We start from the raw sequence: 21,859 nt of genomic DNA on the forward strand, positions 1-21,859 counted from the left end.
GACTTGTTTTCCATTGTTTTAAAAATCTGTAAACACATCTTGATTATCGTGAATCATTTACAAAATAAGTGGATGTATCACAGCAGATTATAATTGTATCCGTTACAAATTCAATTGTATACCTGTTATAGTATCACCGGAATTACTAGGAACAGTATAAATAGCTTACAACTGTCATTGTACAAGATCTACTTTTACCCTCCCCGCTCTCAATTAAATACCCATGAGCAACCCAAACGCTGAATGACGTTCACCATGAAATGAGGTGATTTCTGTAAATTTCAATGTTAGTGGTAGATAACCACTTATACCATAGACTCATCGACCGTATCCGAAATCTTTCGAAAGATAGCTTTATGAAATAAATCGTTTGTTTCAATCGTGATACATAAACTTTCTCCGGAATCTACTTTAGATCGATGTAATAAATTGTCTGCTGATCCAAAGTCGGTTACACATTGCGGATCCCGGTTCAACGATTTAACAAGTGAAATACTGTGAAGGTCTTTAGTTTCACACAAAAAACGTGATAGTGTTTGTGTGTCAATCAATACACGTATGTAACGGATATAATGAGGACTGAGGTTTATTATTTGGTGAAATGTAGGCATGTTTGTTATTTGTTTTGGTCCGATATCAATGGAAAGATGCTTAACTTTCGTTTTCCGTGTGTCAGTACATAGGTAGGTTTGCACAAAATTATCGTTTACGTAATAGATGAAGATTAGGCTATTTTAGCAAGTTCAATGAAAGAACCTACATTTATTTCGACCAATAGAATCTCCGGGTAAATGACACGTGATGCCAAAGGAACATACAAGGTAAATACGCAGAGCTAGGTTTGCAAGTTATTTATAATACTATGAAATTACATGTGAGTATTTTTCAATTTTCTTTGAATTGGTGGTTTAATTATGTATAGATACATGTCATAATCATGTACGATATGTCGAACTGATCGGTTACACTAAATCTATGTTTGAAACGTTTCAAATTGTAAATGATTTAGTTTCGTTGTTCAGGAAAACACTCATATTATCATGAGCATGATGAGTGAGCTTAAGTAACAAATTAAGGAACACATTTTCGGTAATTGTTTTATATCTAAAATCAATATAATTTTTATACAATAATATATGTATATAAAAGCAAAATACACAAAACTTTACATGTTGACCAAAGTTTACTTTCGATTTGAAACACATTTACCAACTCCTATATTTAGCGTTTTCAACATCATGTGAGGCATGGGGATCCCATTTCAAATTATAAATATCTTTTATTTGGGTTATGTCTCAATCATAGTGTTGTTTCGAAGACAACATTGTTTGATTATGTATTGCAATAAAAAAACAGCAGAATAGAAAATGAATATTTGGGAAAAACACACACGTTTTAAAGCGTATGTCATAGAAAAGTACCTACAGTAAACATGTTTTTACTGATATTGAAAAGAGAATGTGAACACGCAGGACTGGACTGTTAGCCCCAGTGATATGAATTGAGAATCAATTTGGAAGCCATACATAAAGCCGTTTAATTTGTTAAATGTAAATATAAATACAACATAACTGTATGAGACAACATGTATCTCAAGAAAGTATCGGACAAATTTCAAATATATATACACTATATATACACTTATAAAAATTAACATATTTGTATTATGATGTTGGAATGGTAAACGACAACTAAAAGAAGGTGGCATAATTTTGTTCACTGACCGACCGATGTAATTTGACCAGTATTGGTACTTTATTAAATGTTTCAGATGATCGAGACTGCGATGGGGTATTAATATCTTCTCCTGTGTTAGGTCATATAGCGTGTATCTCTTAGTCAAGGAAATCAAATTATAAACATGATTAGCGAATTACTGAAACATGGTCACCAAAAAGGAAACAAGTAATTCGATTAAATTGACTTGGCCCTAAGCATCAACTATTAAGAAGGTAGGGCTGGCTGACTTCATTGAAAAATAAGCTTCAAGCAAATGATCAACATCACAGATTATGTTCTCCATAAACGAAATGTCAACACAAATTTTAAAAATATCTTTTTCAGGGTTCCACATTCATAGTGTAGTATTGGTAACATGTCTTTTTCTAGTTATGTGTTGTGGTAAAAAAACCACAAAAACGAATAATTGGAGAACACACGCTTTATTTAGCTCTCATACTAGGTTTTAAAGATATTTCAAACAAATAAGAAATGCGATCGAGTTAACATGGTGTAAAATGTAAACACGGTATTTTAAAAGCAAGCATTGTCTATTGTTTTACTATTTTACTTGGGTTTGTCTCTTAACTGTTATCAAGATTTGCAGTTCAATTATTTGTTGTGCAAGAGCTCACCTGAGTTTACAAATGTTTACATTTGACGACGTAAATTCGATATTTTAATAAAACTGTTTATACACGCTATTGAATATAATAACACAGATGTTAAAGTCCTACGCCACTATTTTCTATTGCAATCTTAACTTTATTCCACATTAATTTTGTGTGTTGTATAATATTGCTTTATTGATTGTGTCTTATAATTGCTTTTTTCCCGATATGTCATCATATTCATTATGAACCAGAATGTCCAAGTGTAAACCCTTTAATCTGTTAAATGTCTGAGGCGAGGCATGTAACAGTTTGACAGGTTAATACATTGTAATTCCATTATTCAACAGGTACACGTATGATATGAAACTGTATATTAAACACCAGGCAACGCATTAACATTATGCTTACACACAATTAAATGCGCTTTCATATAATACGACACTTTTTGGTGAAAGGGCAAATATGTGTATACTATGATTGACATCAACCGCTTTACATATTTAAATATTAATATTGGATTTATTAAAACTAACTAAAAGAATATTAAATTAGTCGCAGATTGATGGATATCGGTCCCTATGTTAAATTAAATAGTTTTGCTTATGTTACAGATGACCGAGATCACGCTGGCGTAGCAATATCTTCAATTAGGTTAGGTCATATAGCGTTTAGTTTATCTCTTAGTCAAGGAAATCAAATTCTGGACTATGGCGAATAGCTACAACATGTTCAACGAACAAGAAACAAATAATTGGATTAAAGCGTCCTTAGCATTAACGATTACGAAGAACGGACTGACTAACTTTATTGAAGCAGAAATGCGAAAGGTACAAGCAACTGTTGGCAGAAGTTGTGGAAAGTGCGCTATGGAAAACCTTATACCATGTTCAACTAAAAATCAATGTAAAAAGAGAAAAATACATATAAGCACATTCCACCAATTCCATCAAAACAAGCAGTGTTGCATTTGTGAAAAAGTAATGCACACTATTGAAGCAAACCACCGATTTAAAGGCCCTTCTTGGGAAAACACTAAAGCGGAATTGTGGGCTACCGACTGGTGGGAAATTGCCAAATGCTTTCTACCACCAAACGGATATAGCGACGTTTCTTCAGTTCATGAATCAGACTTCAATGGCCTGATAAACGTAATGATAAACTGCAGTCATTTCGAAACGTGTCTTTCAACTAGTTTAAATCCTAAACCACCTGACCCACAGTGTCCGTTAGAAAAGGTAATACAGCTATGTTCCTTTTGCAATTTGTTTCGCTTGGAATGGTTTCCACTATTTGTATTTATTGGGTATACTGAAGAAATACTAGTATATTAACTACAAACCACGTTGAATTTTGCTAAAGGCTCGTCAGATAGGCCGCGATGTACGCCATTCTGCAAAATGCAAGATTACAGACGCCGATCTGCAAAACTATTTCCAGACTCTGAACTTGCTACTCAGGGATCCATCTTGTTTAGTTCATGATCAGTCCGCAGCATCAGCATTGGCTAAACTAAGTGATGTAAGTATAATTGTTACACGTGTGTGTTACATAATGACGTACAAGCTATTAATTTATTTTCGCGTCAAACTGTGCATAATATATTAAAGTGTAATATAATAAAAACATATACAGGTTATAATATGATTTCTTATCGCAGACACCGACTATTTAAACAGAATTATAAGCCTTCATGTTTAACTTAAATGTTAGTGCTTATTGAATGTCGAAATTTGAGGGGTTTTTAATAACCGTTTAAGCATAACACTTATTTAAATAAGATTTAAAAATAAAACAGCTGAGTGTATACTTGCCTTGCAATTCAGTTGCAGAATGATCGCATTTCGCTAACTGAACTAGGTACGCTGTTAAGAGAAGCTCAACAAACCTTGATAAATGCGAATAAGGCAGGGGAGAAATTTGCGGAAAAAGCTAGAAGTACTTTGGAGGAAGTTTTGGCAAAAATAGAACAATTTATTCAGGCTGGTGAGAAACGTATAGATGAAAAGACAGTCGAGGCTGAAAACAAAATAACAGAAAAGACGCAAGATGCAACCAATTACATAGACAGAAAGACACAAGATGCAACCAATGACATAGACAGAAAGACACATGAAAGCGAAGTTTTAATACATCAGAGGATACAACAGTTTAACAAATCAAAAGAAACTCATGTTAGTGATCAGACGGAAAACGATTACGAACTAGGCATAACAGGTTAGTTCCGTAAAATAAATAATTTTTATGTGTATATTTTTTATATTTGCCCTGTTTAACACCTAAGAGATTGTAAAAAAGTCTTAATTACATGTAGAATATGTGTTGGATTCGGTGGATTATCGATTTTATATCACGAGTGATCATAGAAAATAATATTTTCGCGATTGGCGCAGCCACGAGTGAAAATATATTTTCTATGGTCACGAGTGAATTTAAATTGATATTCCACCGAATCCAACAAATTTTCTTTTTATTTTATGCTTTTTTTTCACAGTTTATATACATTGTTAAAGAGTTTAACTAAAGAATTTCGCTGCGATAATGACGTCATTTCGTCAAAAAAATGACCTCATTTCACAGTAAACAGTAAATATTATCGATAATTTTCACTGATAATTTTTACTGTTTGAAACAGTGAAATTATCAGTTTTAATTCATTGAGATTTCTCTGTTAACCACCGGGAAGCATTAAATAAAATCGTATTATTGCCATTACTCTTTATTTGTTAACAAAACGTTTCATGATGCATAGTAGTTTTGCAATTTTGCCAAGTACTTTATTACTTTATTATGCAGATATAACCTCTGCTCGAAGTTAATGTGCAATTTCAATCATTTAAAATATGTTCTGACTCTTCCCGACATCAGATTTAATGATCAATTCCAGAGAAGCATTTACCATATTTTCTTATCATGTTAACATTGCGTAAAAAAGTGTATTTTGGCATATTACAAACCTTTTGTATGTACAAATAGATACGCAAACTTTCATGTCTGACACACCCGTTGCTCAGACACATATTCCAAATGCACATTTCACGCTCCATGGAATAGACAAATATATTTTATTATCAAGGTACAATGGCGTATTGTATTGAGCCTTCGATTGTACATATACATCAAACACCTGCAGAACTGACAAATATAAACTGTTCCACATGTCGCTGTATTACCGTCTTCTAACCATCCGCACATATCAAAACTACTCATACGTCAACCTATTGAACTGATCGATGAAACATTTCATAGCGGCTTAAATCCGTCATGCGTATGCTACCGTACTATTATCAAACTGGGCAATTAATAGTAAAAATAAGGTCACAGTACATCCTCCCAATCCGCGTTATACTATGCTGAATTTAAATGTATATCTTTAATAACAATAAAATACATATTGTGTCGTGAAAATGCATTGCATAGATTATGTAATGTAACATTATAAAGTAAGAAATAACCCTGACATATTATCACTTGCCATGGCAATACTTACTTATATTACGTTCAGCATATTACGTATCTTAACATTTTCATCGAGTTTTCAGAACAATTAAAAAAATATTACATTTCAAATGCCAATATGTTGTTCATTTTAGAAATGATTCGATATATCAAGCGACTTTACGGCGACAGGTTCAGTCACGTGCCATCATCTCCACTGAACGAAAGCATTGATGTAAAACTTAATGATGTTTACATGCTGCCAAATCTACAACTGATGTGCAAAGATAAGGGCGCCTTTAGGAAAACAGGAAAACAGGTCAAAAAGTACAGAAATGTTTTTGTAACAGAGAACAAATTCAATCGACGGACATTTATACAAGGAGAGGCCGGGTCCGGTAAATCGACATTTACTGCGAAGTTAACACTTGACTGGTCTGGTAAAGCGACACCCATACAGCATAAGAAAAATTCATATGCTTTCGATGATCTACCAACTTTTAAGTTCGTCTTCCACATTACATTGAGGAATTCGGTTACCCAGTACAACATTTTTTCTATGATAAAGGAACAGATAATTGACTGTTTATACGCCGACGAAAGTCGTGCGAATGCTTACGAGCTCTTGAATGAAATAATGACGAAGGAAAGATGCTTGGTTGTTCTGGATGGTCTCGATGAGTGGCGTAGTTTAGATGATAAACTAGCTCTACCGTACTTATTACCGTCCCATCGCAAATGTATCTTGTTGATTACAACTCGACCTTGGAAATTGGCTAACGGAAAAATAAAACACTCTGATATCGACACTTTGTTTGAAATGGAAGGAATAAATGATCATGTAAAATTATGTAAAAAGATTCTAGCTAGGCTCGTTGACGGAAAGGACTTCGAGAACAAACATTGTGCATTTAAATCGTACGTTGACCAGCATAAACTGCAAAGGTTTTTAAAGGAGCCCATGTTTATCTCTCTGATCGTAAGTTCGTGGGTAGACGGTCTAGAACTGACAGGCTCTAGGTGCGAAATATACAGTCTCCTCCTCGATAGTCTGCTTAAAAAGCCTACCAAAGAACCACAACACTTTCAAGAGCCACCATTTCAGTGTTTCAAAGAAACACAATATATCCAACCAAATATTGAAAATTTAAACGTGGTATCTCATGTAGCATTTGAATTGTTGTTTTCAGATACAAGGGCGAATTCATTGTTTTTTAGCGAAACAGAGCTGTCGAAATACATGAGAAAAGAGCACAAGGAATTTGCACTTAAATCTGGGATATTGTCACAGACATCAACGCCAACTCTGACCAGATCATCTTCATCGTTTTCATTTGTCAATAGAAGTGTTCAAGAATTTCTGATTGCGTACTTTATTTCGTGCAATAGTTTGGTCCTTGACGACGTCGTCTCGGAATATCTCAAGCGATATGATGAAGCATATCTAGAAATATCTCATGTCTTCATTTTTGTGTGTGGAATGAACATGTCGGCAGCGAATAAACTGTCTTGCTTGATGGATGAACGAGATTATACTCTGAATAGTCACAAATATATCGATGCCGCACGAAGTGACGGCATATTGCGTTTGGACCATAAATTACAACGTACACTTCTCTCTGGCTATATAGAGGCTACAGCGAATAATAATTCAAATGTGCTTCTTGCTCTTAGTCAGTTCGATTTTAATTTTTATAGTTTTATTCTGGCACTCGGACTTAATGTATTTCGTGACTTGAAACCCCTACAACACATATGGAATTTGAACCGTTCGAATGCAAGGGCATTGTGTTATGACATGTCCCATGTATATAGGCAGGATACAGATAGTTCCAATGTATTTTGGTTTGATTTGGACTTGTGCTCGAATATAAACATTGAGACATTGATCCTTCATAGTAGTAATACCGTGCTGCCAAATGCACTGGGCGACCTAAAGATGCTAAAGTACCTCTTCTTAGACTGTAAATATGACATGTTACATTTACCCGCCTATGAATACTTGGAATCGTTACATATTGGTCGAGGAGTTACTTCATTATCACTTCACTGTTTTAATTATAAAACGCTTAAGTACGCTTCTATACTAAGTTTTTGCGACGGATTGGATTTGTCATTGTTTGAAAACTTGGAATCATTAGAAATTAGCGAAAATGTGACAATTTTAAATAAGCCATTCCGTAATCACAGCAAACTGAAACGTATCAAATTGCAAGGGTTTGACTTTGCCAGTTTGGAAACATCGGCCATTAAATCCTGGTGTCTACTAAACAATAGTGATACATATGGGTGTACAGAACGTCTACCAGTATTGCCATCTTTAGAAAAGATAGTATTTGAAAATAACATATTATCTAACTTTTTACATAGATTGCTTTGTACGCTGCTATCATGCGATCGACAGGTGCAATGTAAATGTGTATCTCGCTCGATTTCATCGGCAGATGTCGATTCCAACTCACTTACTGGTACAAAAATTACAACATCGGCACACGGCTCTCTTAAATTGACATTGTTTGAAAACTTGGAATCATTATTTATTAGCAAAAATGTGGCATTAAGTAATGCTAGCAAGGATCTGTTGAATGCACTTTACTGTCTGAATATCAAGAGCCTGACTCTGGGTGACTTATATAAGGTTTGGAAAATGCATACGATATCGAACGCACTGGTTTCACTAACACAGCTAAAAACGCTCACAATGCATTTGGACATATATACACAGTTGCAATTGCCTAAGTCAGTGAATAACTTGATTGTCACTTTTCGAGCACTGATCCCATCCGAACTAAACACACTGGTGCATCAATTGGCTTCTTTAAATCAATCGTTGAAGTGTGAACTATATTTTCTCTGCCGTGATTCAGGTAATTATGCTCCAATCATGTTGAAGGAATACGATGCAATTAAACAGAACATATATGCACTCAAAAATGTAGAAGTAACACAATTTCAAATGTATAAACGAGAGCGTGCAAAAGTTGACGATAAAGAATATGTTTATCGACATGATGATAGGCCAATTGGTTGCACTTATGATGAAGATGATGAGGAGGAGGATGAGGAGGATGATTATAATTATTATTATAATAGTGATAGTGATAGTGATGATGACACTATTTTTAATTATTCTAAACCTTATTTTGTAAGTGTTCCCGTTTACGATGGTGATATTGATGCTGATTCTGTAGTTAACCATGATGGTGATTATGATATGACTAATATTGAGGCATTTGACGATATGGCTCGGTGTATCATCAACGGAACTTGCAGGTATGAGCAAGGCTGGATTCAAATGCGATTTCAAATTCACGGTCAAAAAAGTGTTACGTGCACGTAATAAACTTGACATGTGTTTCACAATGAGGTATATTTGAACGATTTGAATAGTTGTTTTACCAAAAGTGTTATGCAGGCTTCGCAGATACAAGCATGGGGACCGGTCTCAGGAATGTGAATGTTGATTTTGTTGTGGTATGACGCATGTTATGATTAATATATATGTTCATTATAACTTTAATATAAGTGTCGATTTATATTAAGGCAAATACAATGCCTGTACAGTACATTTTAAATAAGGAAACAAATGGTAGAGTTATGTGTTTATACGACATATTTCGTATAATGTTTTACAAATATAAGATACACCCATTTATTCAGAAGATATGTTTTACATTTAACAGCGAACATTTTCGTTAAAGTCAATATAAAAAGGAACACCATTTTTTAGGACACATAACTCATTGGCATTGATTGACAATGGCATGTAGATTCCACATGTTTTTAAAAATATGAAAAAGGTATACATTTAAACTGAAAAATATTTTAAAATCTGCTGTGTCCATTGTGTAGTCGTTCACGACATTCCTTTATGGTATAGCCCTTTTAAATGTAGGTAAGAGCAGTGCAGTGGTTGTCTTTTAAAGATGGGTTTCATAATGTGCTTCGAAAACTTTAGGCTACTTAAAGGGGGATTTAACCAATACTTTTCGGGCGTTTATTATTTCTAACATAAACGCCATCATTTTTAAAGTAGAGGATCTTGATTGTTTCTTTTTTGTACAAAATACGTGCACAAACACAGTATTTAATAAGAGACGCATATTCTTGAATATCCAAAAAATGTCATTTTCTGTTATATTAAGACCCTTTTTGTTTTAGTTTGGTATAGTAGATAGTAACCCTCGTATGCTTAAATCGCGATGTTCGTTGTGATTGTGTTGCATTTGAAAAGTAACGAGTCAAGAGTAAACAATCAGACGGTGCTGCTTTAAATGTTGCTTGCAAACATGGTCATTTTTGGTAAACGTTGTACCGCATATTCAATTTGAATTTACTTGGATTTTTAACTAGCTCACAAGTAAATATCAAAATTGTAGTATAGATAAAATTCTTATTGTTGGTGTCACTGTTGATGTCGTCAATACAATGAAGTCCGTATACTATCATGCACAAGAAAACGAGTTTTATAATTTATTCTTGAATACTGAGTATATTGAATGAAGGTTTATAATAAAAATACACAAACTTCGCTTCAGCCATCGGGAAGAAATATTGTTCGACAATACTGTTCATACGATACGTGTATGTATTTTTTTTGTATTTAAGAATCACCATCCAAGAGATAAAGGCATATGATATTGTGTACCTTTCCGATTATTCCGACTATGAAGTAAATAATGATAAATTTCATTTATGCTTTATGTATTAATGTATGCTTTAATTTTGTGCATTTTTATGTTAATTATCTATTTTAAAAAACAATATGCACAAAATCTTATCATAATGCCTGATTTTCAGTGTTGCAATTTACTGTATATCGCCTGATCACGTCATTTGTATTTTGATCTCCCAATGTCAGGCGGCCATCGTCTTACGTAGTGCGGAGTCAACGTTTAGCACGTTACAACTCGAGAGGCCACATTTCGTTATACAATAGTGATATAACTTTGCAAAACTGTTCATGTACGCAATAAATATGGCGAGTTTCTTTCTGGGTCACCTGTAACTAGAAACTAGGTTACCAGGTTAAATTGTTAACCACTGTAATCATCACATTCAACATTTATAACCTAATTTTTTATAAAAGTTAGTCAACATTTTACTCTTAACAATATCTTGACCGAGTTTGAACCTGGGTCATGTGCGTCCAAATACTAGGGCATCATTTTACAACTTACAAAAATCGTATTACTAATGTAGAGGCCATATGCAAAATTGATGAAACTTGATAAGATAATTATTATTGACAATATCTAGGCCAAGTTAAAATTGGAATCACGTTTGTTTGAAATCTAGGTCACTAGGTCAAATATTTACAGAAAATCATACCACTATTTGTACAACACTCATAACGTTAAACAAAACTAACACAAGGTCGCCTAGTCTTTTTTGTACTAGCTTGTACACTAGAGCCTACAGTTTTGACTCCGTCATGTTCAGAATGTCAATCTTAACAAAATAAGGGCAATGCTTTTGAATCTGGGTCAAGTGGGGCCAAAACTAGATCACTAGGTCAAGTATTGAACAATTGGTATCCGTGATATCAGATGAGCGCTTAAGGCCCTTTTCTACATGTTTTTGTGTGTTATTGACGCTTTTTAAGTTGGTTTTTGTTGCTGTTGGCACCGAAAATAGGTTTTATGCATTCGGCTATTGTGCTGATTAGAAGGAGACGAAATTATATGGTAATCTTCTAAGAGGAAATTTCCAGCTCTATTATACTAGTTATTTCCCGTGTGTTCTATGATAGGTAACGAAACGTAAAAAAGAACTATAAAATGTTTATATTTTAAATAAAGATTATGTTCACATTTTATTTTTATGTAAACATATTTAATTATATTTGTTGAATGCCATGTCAATATTATGTGTACTTTATGTTCATTCATAAGCCTATATGTGCCTTAAGTGTTTTAGTTAAGAATATGAATGTGTTATGGGAGTTTTGCATTCGTGGATTGGATTTACGGTGGTTATTTTCATCGTTGATTTTGGCGTCTTCTTATGTTATATTTTAACAAATCGCTAACTGAATATATCTGTTTTACTCCGTCATGATCATATGCTTTATCTTTAATTGTATAAGATTTCAATTTTCATGCGAACTACTTAATGACGATTAATATCATACTATCAACATTTGAATACGTATAGAATGCAGAAAATAGTGTATTTTATCAGTTTTTAGAAGTTTTAAATAACATTGATTGTGGATCGAAACCTCTGCGCTATTAAATTTTATATTAATCATTTGATTTTTTAGTAAGGTGTCAGTCACTAATTGAATCATTCGCACTGTACAGTTATTACAGTAAGTGTTTAATGTGTCATATTTGTATTTATTCGCTTCATATTTGCAGCTGTATATTTAAACATCCACCGACATTTTATGTAAACAGAAATGCGACAAGTATTTATTTATTTTATTCATACCCGATAAACTCATTTTGTTCAAAGCTTTCGTTTTAAATATGTACTATAATGTTAAAAGTTTCGAACCAAAAAGTCAACAAATAAAAAATTGTTTTAGTTAAATGTCCGTCATCGATATTCAAACATTGAAGTATAAGGACATTATATTTAATCAGTTAAATTTGTAGTTTACGTGAACAGTTGCTGGTCTTATAATCAAATTAATCGTTGTGTATTGAACTTACATCATAATGACTACATATTTGCAAATATTTTAATTACACGTTTCCTTGCCATATTTGCATTTTCATTCACATATATAAGCGAGCATGGCCGTCCTGTGTATACTTATGGATGGTGTGGATGGATCATACATCAAATGTCAGTATCACAATTTCATATCAGAGATTATTTGGGATTTCATGCGATCATTTGATTAGGACACGGGCATGCTTATGCATCTGTATGTGAACTGGAATGTTAAGTACGCGCTCAATAACACAGTCATAAATCACTGGCGCAACCTCTTTTTGGAGATACATTATGAGCCAATGATACATCAAATGTGTTGCAAAAGACCAGAAGTTTTTTTTAAACGATGGAGAAATCTAGAGAATTCCAAATCCCAAAACTCTGCAATGACCATTTGAAGGCGATTGATGTAACTGTCTTAATATCTTATGTTTCTTTAAAACACGTGGATGTGTATGTTTCCATCTGTTATAATTCTTTAAAGCGAGCTTATGTGTATGTTTCGATATGTAATGGTTTTTTTAGAACGCTGTAGCAAACTGACTATTATGTTTCCATATACATGTAGTGTGTTTATTTAAAGCACGTTGACGCATCTGTTTTCGTATTTTATGTTTCTTTTAAGCACGTTGATGTGACGTTTGCCATATGCTATGTTTCTTTCAAGCACGTTGGTGGTACTGTTTCTGAATGTTATGTTTCTTGAAAGCACGTTGTTGTTACTGTTTAAAATAGTTATTTTTCTTAAAGCACGACAATGTTTATGTTTCCATATGTTATGTTTCTTTAAAGTACGCTGATGGGATTGTTTTCAGTTGTTATAATTCTTAAAGCCTGCTGATGGGATTTTTTTATTTGTTATAATTCTTAAAGCATGCTGATGGGATTGTTTTAATTTGTTTTAATCTTTAAAGCACGCTGATGGTATTGTTTTCAATTGTTATAATTCTTAAAGAACGCTGATGGGATTGTTTTTATTTGTTATAATTCTTAAAGCACTCTGATGGGATTGTTTTCATTTGTTATAATTCTTAAAGCACGCTGATGGGATTGTTTTCATTTGTTATAATTCTTAACGCACTCTGGTGGGATTGTTTTCAATTGTTATAATTCTTAAAGCACGCTAATGGGATTGTTTTCATTTGTTATAATTCTTAAAGCATGCTGATGGGATTGTTCTTATTTGTTATCATTCTTAAAGCACGCTGATGGGATTGTTTTCAATTGTTATAATTATTAAAGCATGCTAATGTGATTGTTTTCATTTGTAATTGTTCTTAAAGCATACTGATGGGATCGTTTTCAATTGTTATAATTCTTAAAGCATGCTGATGGGATCGTTTTCATTTGTTATAATTCTTAAAGCATGCTGATGGGATTGTTTTTGTTTGTTATTATTTTTAAAGCACTCTAATGGGATTGTTTTCATTTGTTATAATTCTTAAAGCACGCTGATGGGATTGTTTTCATTTGTTAGAATTCTTAAAGAACTCTGATGGGATTGTTTTCATTTGTTATAATTCTTAAAGCACGCTGATGGGATTGATTTTATTCGTTATAATTCTTAAAGCGAGCTGATCGGATTGTTTTTATTTGTTATAATTCTTAAAGCACGCTGATGGTTCTGTTTACATAGGTTATGGTCCTTTAAAAGACCAATTTGAGTCGGCTTCAATAAATACATTATGATATCGAGAAGACGAACAGTAGCTTCGTTGATTTGATTTCGTCATGTACTAGTATGTACAATACCGTAAAATTATTACATTCTTGCCTCAGAAAGTTGTTGTTTTGTTGCTATGGTGCATATTAAATCATCGAGAATAAACATTGAGAATTAAATCGATTTCATATGATCTTGTTTATTTTTCCGTTGAATAACAATGCTATGTATGAAGGTTTTTATTAAATCTCCGTGTAAGTGACTCATTATGGGCTAAGTGTGAGGTACGACGCGCCATTCAACCAGTTTGAGGCCTAAGTGCTTGGCATTGACCGTTCAAATGCGATGGAAACAGATTCAATCATTTCACTCTGAACGCAAGATCTCTATCAGCATAACTGAATCGTTTTGGGAAAATTGTACGATATGCATCTTCACATACAGTGGTTGCATGTCAATAGCCCGTCGTCTAGTAATAATGCACCTTATTCACAATACGGGGGTCGTCGGATATCAATATCCCAGTGGTCTACTGGTTTCAAAAAAAGTGGTGACGCGTCATATTAACAATGCAAGGGTTGAATTCAATCCCCATCCTTTAAGTACGAATGCGCCGTGTTAAAGTGGTTGACAATACTGTTCCCGTGTTTTAGCGATTACGTACAGGCTTCATGATGCAAGGGTCGCAAGTCAATCTCACATGGTCAAGTAGTAGCGCACCATGTTAAAATACAAATAATTATTATGTGGTCTAGTTGTAATTTTTTGGCTCAACAATAAAGTGGTCGCATGTTAATCGCACGTGGTTTAATCGTTACACGATAAAATTTAAATTCAATATTCTGGTAGTTATGCACTGTGTCCATAGTACAGGCGACGCATGTCCGTCTGCAGTAGTTTTGTAGTTATGCACCGTATTCACAATACAGAAGTCGCATTTAAATCTTCACTAATTTTCTGTAAAAATTCTGCACAATAAATAAACACTTTTAATCAAAGTGAAGTATCTTAAAACATATGCCCTCCAAAAATGAGCGTACAAACTCACAGTGCATATAATTCCAAGTGGAGACATTATGAACAGAATTAACGGCAGTATTTTCAACATTTTATGGGTAGGAAAATCCGATAAAATAAAAATGACAATTATAATACAATCAGTAGAATTAGGAAGTACACCATTTCTTCTAATAATAGTATTAAATCAACTATAAACTTAACTATAAAATTAGTCAAAATCCCGCTGAGCGAAAAGTGTACTAGACACAGCTTACAATACACATTGAAAAGTGTTCTACAATAATTTAATGTAAACATATGGAGTTGACAAACCGTGTCAAGGTAACATTTACAATTCAAACATACCAAACAGTTATAAAACTAACTTATTTAACATGATTTATTACAGGCATGGAAGGACACTGCAGACGAAGTTATCAATAATAAAAACAGTAAAATTATCGTTTGATAAGATATCCATAACGAATAACGTGTTCTTCGTCCACAGAGAATGGTTTAAAAGAGGTCAATCAATCTTAACTTGTATTAGTTTGAAAAGAATGTGTTATCTACATGACATTCCGTTTAATTACTTCAATTATTCCTGGATATTTCACCATGTCCATTTAAAGAACTGATTTAAACCGTTTTTTTCTACAAGTGCTAATATTTGCTGCTACCAGTCCCATTGTACGCATTCAATATACGTGTACGCTATGTAAAACCCATGTTTTAATAAGAGCGCAAAATTTTGCTGTCGTCTGGAAAGCGAGCTCTTTTCAATAGACCATGCGCTGTAACTAAATAAAGACACGACGCGCAATATTTTATAATGAATATTTAACTCGGAATTAATACATAAAATGGAAATGTATTGACCCATTGTAACCTAAGAAAAAAAAACGTACGTTAAATTTCGATTGAGACATTGCAGTAGATGTAATTTTAAAGAGCAAAAAGCAATTGTTTGACAATTACGTGGGTACACAAATATTGGTGAGGCGGGGGGGGGGGGGGGGGGGGGTCTCTACTAAATATCGTCGTAACTACTCCATTTCAGTTGCATGAAGTAGTTCACAAGATATTTAGTAGAGAAACTTTGAAAATTTCATCCCGTGACACACTTTTTTTACCAGTTCATAAATGACTTCGTCATTATCTATAATTTTAATTATGTTTCTTTATAAAGCATGGTTTAAAAGTTACTATAAAAACTAAAGGCTCAAATAAAAATATTATTGAAGATATTTGCATGAAATAGCTTGACAACTTTCCCAATAAATGCGTTATAAAAGTATTACCTGTAATATGTAAACTGAAACGGCACATTAAAAATGTACGTAAAGTGCTGAAAAAGCACTCATAATATTTAATTTGTCACTTATCATAGGATGGTGATGTCATTGTGCTTATTGTAAATGAAATCAATGTTGGTATCAAATGGTATCAAATGTAACAATCTTATTGAACTCATACCTGACCCAACAAATGATATCCCACCTGATGTAAAAAGTTGCTACCCATGGCATCACATCGTGTGTTCATGATATGGAATGCCGAAATGCTTAAGCTTATGTAAAGAGACATTTACAATTTCTAAAGGTTGTTTGTATTATCATTTATTTATTTTTTCTTACAACGAAGATTTTATTAATATTAATGTGTTTACTTATTAACTTGTAGGTAAGAACGAAAAGCTGGAGCAGTTGGAAAATCTTTCAAACATTGAGATTGTTAGACAAACCGTCTTGATAGGGACGTGATCGATCTATTTAATCAGCAGTGCGGTGAACGATACAGTGATGTTGAAGCTTAATATATGTTATTAGGTTCCACAACAGATACGATAAATTACATGGGTAATGTATTATTTAAAGAAAGACATAAGATTGAATATCCGTATACACATGTACATTGTTTACACACATCTCAATGTACATGATTTCATTGATTTTCAATTTGTATAGCAATTAACTATAAACAAATATATCATAAACTTAGTAACCAATTTTATCATTACAATATAACAATTGAACTGTAAAAGCATGAACCCTCTCACTCATAAAGATATAGTGAATTGTGTTGTGTAGTTTTAAGTAAATTATTCAACTTAAACTTAAGCCAAAGTCCATGTATTTTTTAACAAAGGTGACACATAATAGAGCCGATAATAACTGTATGAGTTTGAAAGTGTTTTCAACCATAACTATTATTAACGTATTTTATGCTTACAAAGTTTTCTGCATACAAAATTACATATTACATTTTCCTTAAAACAAATGCTTTTATAAAAGTAAATTACTTGTTTCTATAGACTTACACTTTTCATAACAAAATAAAAATTAACATTTAACATGATCAAATTAATATTTATGGTTACTGTAGATTTTAAGATAATATTTTAATTTCAAGAATGATCCGAAGGTCTTCGTAAGACATTCCCTCGAGATAACCATTGCTGTGACAGCCGCAGTGGCATCTGACAAAGAGATCTCATGCTTCATACTTTTTCAATTGCACGAGACTGAACAATAAAAAATAATCAGATAGTATAGTCAATTTTAGTATCAACATGCAGAGCATTATTTATCTTATTGTATATATTAGTAATGCTATTATTTTAATCAAAAACACAATGAGGGGAATTAAATTTAATGAAATCATAGGCAGTTCCAAAATCTAAATTTTGATATGGTAGCACTGAAATTTAGGCTATTGCAATAAGGAACACCGATGTTTTCTTGGTAAACTATATTTAACCAAAATTGTTTGCGAAATATTCGTTGATTTTGAGTATAGGTGTTACTTTAAATAATTGTTCTAATTATCATCAGACTGATCTAAGAATTGGGAACTTGCAGATGTTTCTTTGAAAATTATTTTTTATGAATCGTATGTTGAAAAATGATCATATTCGTTAACAATTGCAAATAATAATATTCGTTCTTCAAATCAATTAAGCAATAAAGATAATTATCGGTTATGCAACATGGTATGATTTTAAATGCATTTGTTGTCACTTAATGTTTTCAAGCAAATTGATAAACAGCGATTATTTTCCTTCTTTATCAAGTACCGGAATACGGCACTTTCCCAATGTGTTCTGCAAGTTGTCTTGAATAATACACTAACAAGTATGATAATTAAAATACCCAATCAAGATATAAAACTATCACATTCGTTGAATTGATATTCCTCGCCAAATAAACTTCGTTTATGAATGAGTGCAAATGAATGGGTGCAAATCCTTCGATATACGGTATAATCCTAAAAAACTAACTCTAGGGTAATTGTTTTATGCGTTACAATTCCTCTCATCGATATCTATAAGTCCATGATGTTTAGTGTTGAAATCTTATCTGAGATTTCGGCTCTAAAAGTTACATCATACAAAAACAACAACAGGCAATAACTCTTAGTTAAGAAAGTGCAGGGCTATGGTTCTTGTGCACGGTACTTCTTCACATCGATTTATACACACCAATTAAGTTTCATGATAAAATATTGTATCGTATCTGAGATAAAGCCCTTAACAATTACATCATACAAAAACAACACAGGGCAACGACTCAAATTTAAGAAATTGAAGGGTTATGGTTCTTAAGCATGGCACTTCTCATTAATTTCAATAATCCCATGGAGTTTTATGTTGAAGTCGTGTATGGTATATGAGAAACAGCCCGGAAAGGTTACATCACACACACACAAAAGGCAATAACTCTTATTTAAGAAGTTGTTTGGTGATTGTTTTTGTGCATTGCACATCTCCTGATTGATATATATATACACACATGAAGTTTCATGTTGATATCTTCTATATTTCTGTTATATAGTTCTGAAAAGTTTTGCGACAGGCGGACTTGATGACAGACGGACAACGCCAATTCTATATCCCTCCGCCTTTCGCGGGGGGTAAAAAATGAAAACAATAGGATATATAGGATATATTATATATTGTTTATATGCTTTTAACTTAAACGATGATTAATAAGTGTCACTTACAGCTGAAAACGACTGTACTAAACTGAAGCTGTTGTCCAGTGCCACTCTTGCAGCCCCAGCAATTGCAGGCGACTCGTTACCTATGAAATTCCTTACAGCCTCTGTGAAAATATCAATACTTTTATTGGAACAACCTCCTCCTTACATAAACAATTTCACAACTGAATTTTAAGCAGGCGTCACTGGTGTATTGTAACATTATTATCAACATAATTTTACCTGACAGGAAAATTAAACAATGGCTACAAGACAAGTAACACAATTTAACATGACTTACCCAAAAGTCTCAATTTTGTTCGTTCTTTACATTTAGAGGACTTGCATTTTTAAAGTGATACTTAAATATTAAAATGGTTTATTTTAAGATAAATGATTGACTACTAGTCAGCGCACGGTGCCGTAACAAATCTGTATAAATCAGGCGGTGCTTGGCGACCACGTTCAGTCATTTTGTTCGATTAGTTCTGATGTTTTTTTTTTTTGGATGCTTTATTATTATATGTTTCTTCCACACAGGCCGTCATCTGCTTTTTTGTATGACTTATTACACCAGTTTTTTTTCATTCATTCAACAATTAAATACAATTAAAAAAAATAAATGACTAGAAAAAAAAAGAAATTAGATTTTGATTGTTATTTATTATTATCATCTACAAATAATTATGATGAGATAATCATTCATCATAACCAGTTGTGTTCATATTGTGAGATTAGGGAACATGCATAATTTTGGACTAAACTTCTCTTTCCATCATTCCAACAAATGCACGTTTTCAGATCTTTTAGGCCATTGAAAATAAAAACATAGATTCTCATCCCCGACCCCCCCCCCCCCCCCATCGGAAATCGTCGCACCCGAACGTTTTTTATTTTGAAAAACAAATCCGTAAAAAAAATCGAACCTCAAAATACTGAGGACGAAACGGCTGCATGAGTAGGAAAATAGCGAAGTGCGAATCTGATACTATATGTGTTCGAGACACTTATCGATTTTTAACGGCGCACGAGCGTCGTCTGAAATTTAAGTGATCGAGCGAAAACAACAACAAAATGTTTCTTATTTTGAGGTGTAGAAACGGCGTTACAACCGTAAAAGATTGGTATGGGGTTTCAAAATGTATAGAAACTTTTACTCTCGCGGACCTGTACGAGTTCATTTGTGGTTCGTATGATCAAGCCCCATTGAAAGTTGACCACCCTAAAATGCAATCATCTGTGCCTTCGTCGGCAGAAATAAATTAGAATTGATACAGGTGTCACCCGATGTTCCAGTTAGTCAAACTGTCGGCTGTCTAGGAAATTTTATTGACTTAAGTATAGGGGACAACCCTGAAACTTCCCAGATTTAATGTGTATCATCTTCATTCTCAACATCTTCATCCAATTAATACAAACTGAACTTGAAATAGTAAATGCTGTCTTTTGAATGCACACCATGTTTTAATCAATGATATCTAGTCATACTGAAAAAATTATGTAAAGGGTTCTGTTACAGATTTGTAATTTCTTTAAAACTTTGTCTAGTCAATAAGTCAACATTTTATTGAATGTCATAATATGTTTAACATGATATTAAAAGGGTAAAATAAAACACCATTGTCAAATTTTGATAATGTATTTCTTTTATTCTATATAATTTTACATACATACATACATATAGGCGTTATGCATATAAATCAACAAATTCTTGAACATTTCATTACTTATATATAGGTCCGACAAATAAAATGAAAAAAAAAAACACCCACCCGCCCCAATTTTCCCCAAAATTTGGATGAGAATCCAGTTATTTATTTTCTATGGCCTTAGCAAAGAGAAAATATTGTTATATAGTTACTTGTTTAATAATGAATAGAAACAACAGTACGTTCAATAGTGCAGTTGCAAAATTTGCCAGACTCAGCACACTATTTACTATCAGTTGTATTACCTGCGGTAAATCCGTGGCGCATGAGATCATGGTTGCTTAACCCATGCAAACAGGCTAAACCACAATCCTACCCTATCAAATTGCAGATGATCAAACAGTCATCACAGTTTGCTCTTTCCTTTTTGGTGCCGCCATTTTTTCGCTGGTTGTCGTCTGTTTATTTTTCCAAGTAAAATTATTTATTTTTAGAAACGGAAATGGCAAATCTTGACGAAGGTTTATGGTTAAAAAATGACATTACTATGATATACATATGTTTAATTACATTATTCCACACATACCATTATGCAACCATCTGTTTTCGTATTTGACTTGATACATTTACTGCTTTACATTGAATAATTTACGGGCACAACAGTCTTCACGAATTCGCGCTTAATTCGATGCACATTACGACTTTTACTCTATTCGATTTGAGCGATTTGGGTATTATTGGCTCTTTCGCATACACAATGCTTAAGTCAAATATGCAATTAAAACATTGCTTTTGAACTTTTAAAAACACATTGCAATCGCGTTTTTGAATGAAACACATTGTTTGTCAAAGAAGCAGCCATTTCAAATCCGTAAAGCAATCGCTTTTGCCAATTACATAATATTTTGATTCGTTTTGTTTTTGTTAGAACGTTTTTTCACTATAAATGGTCTTGAGAAAGTAACTCAACTGGTCTTAGAAAAATTATTATCAGGAAATTAAAAACAAAACGTTTTCAAGTGAAAAAAATTTATGAATTAGAAAATTCATTGTTAACTACTTTATCTATTTCGTCTGCCCAAATTCTACTTTATCTGGGCAATTTACCGATTGTTTTTTTCAGTCAACCCACGTCG

General features: G+C 33.1%; 1 protein-coding gene across 2 annotated transcripts; it reads left to right on the top strand.

Moving 5' to 3' along the window:
• Positions 1-317: 317 nt before the first annotated feature.
• Positions 318-14,281, top strand: LOC127869452 (uncharacterized). Of its 2 annotated transcripts, none has more exons than XM_052412035.1 (5): positions 318-821; positions 2,945-3,568; positions 3,693-3,851; positions 4,157-4,547; positions 5,924-14,281. In XM_052412035.1, the coding sequence occupies exons 2-5, from the start codon at positions 3,041-3,043 to the stop codon at positions 9,106-9,108; spliced, it is 4,263 nt and encodes a 1,420-aa protein (XP_052267995.1). In that variant the 5' UTR covers positions 318-821; positions 2,945-3,040; the 3' UTR covers positions 9,109-14,281. The 2 variants fall into 2 exon arrangements, with proteins under 2 accessions (XP_052267995.1, XP_052267996.1); XM_052412036.1 differs by having other exon boundaries at positions 806-874.
• Positions 14,282-21,859: the final 7,578 nt, after the last annotated feature.

The sequence above is a fragment of the Dreissena polymorpha genome, chromosome 2, assembly GCF_020536995.1.
Source record: "Dreissena polymorpha isolate Duluth1 chromosome 2, UMN_Dpol_1.0, whole genome shotgun sequence".
Classification (NCBI taxonomy): Eukaryota; Metazoa; Mollusca; class Bivalvia; order Myida; family Dreissenidae; genus Dreissena; species Dreissena polymorpha.

Excerpts from the sequence above, each read along its gene's own strand:
- LOC127869452 (XM_052412035.1), top strand. The coding sequence starts at position 3,041 with ATGGCGAATAGCTACAACATGTTCAACGAACAAGAAACAAATAATTGG. Across the intron at positions 3,569-3,692 it reads CACAGTGTCCGTTAGAAAAG|GCTCGTCAGATAGGCCGCGA; the intron begins GTAATACAGCTA and ends ATTTTGCTAAAG. Across the intron at positions 4,548-5,923 it reads TTACGAACTAGGCATAACAG|AAATGATTCGATATATCAAG; the intron begins GTTAGTTCCGTA and ends TGTTCATTTTAG.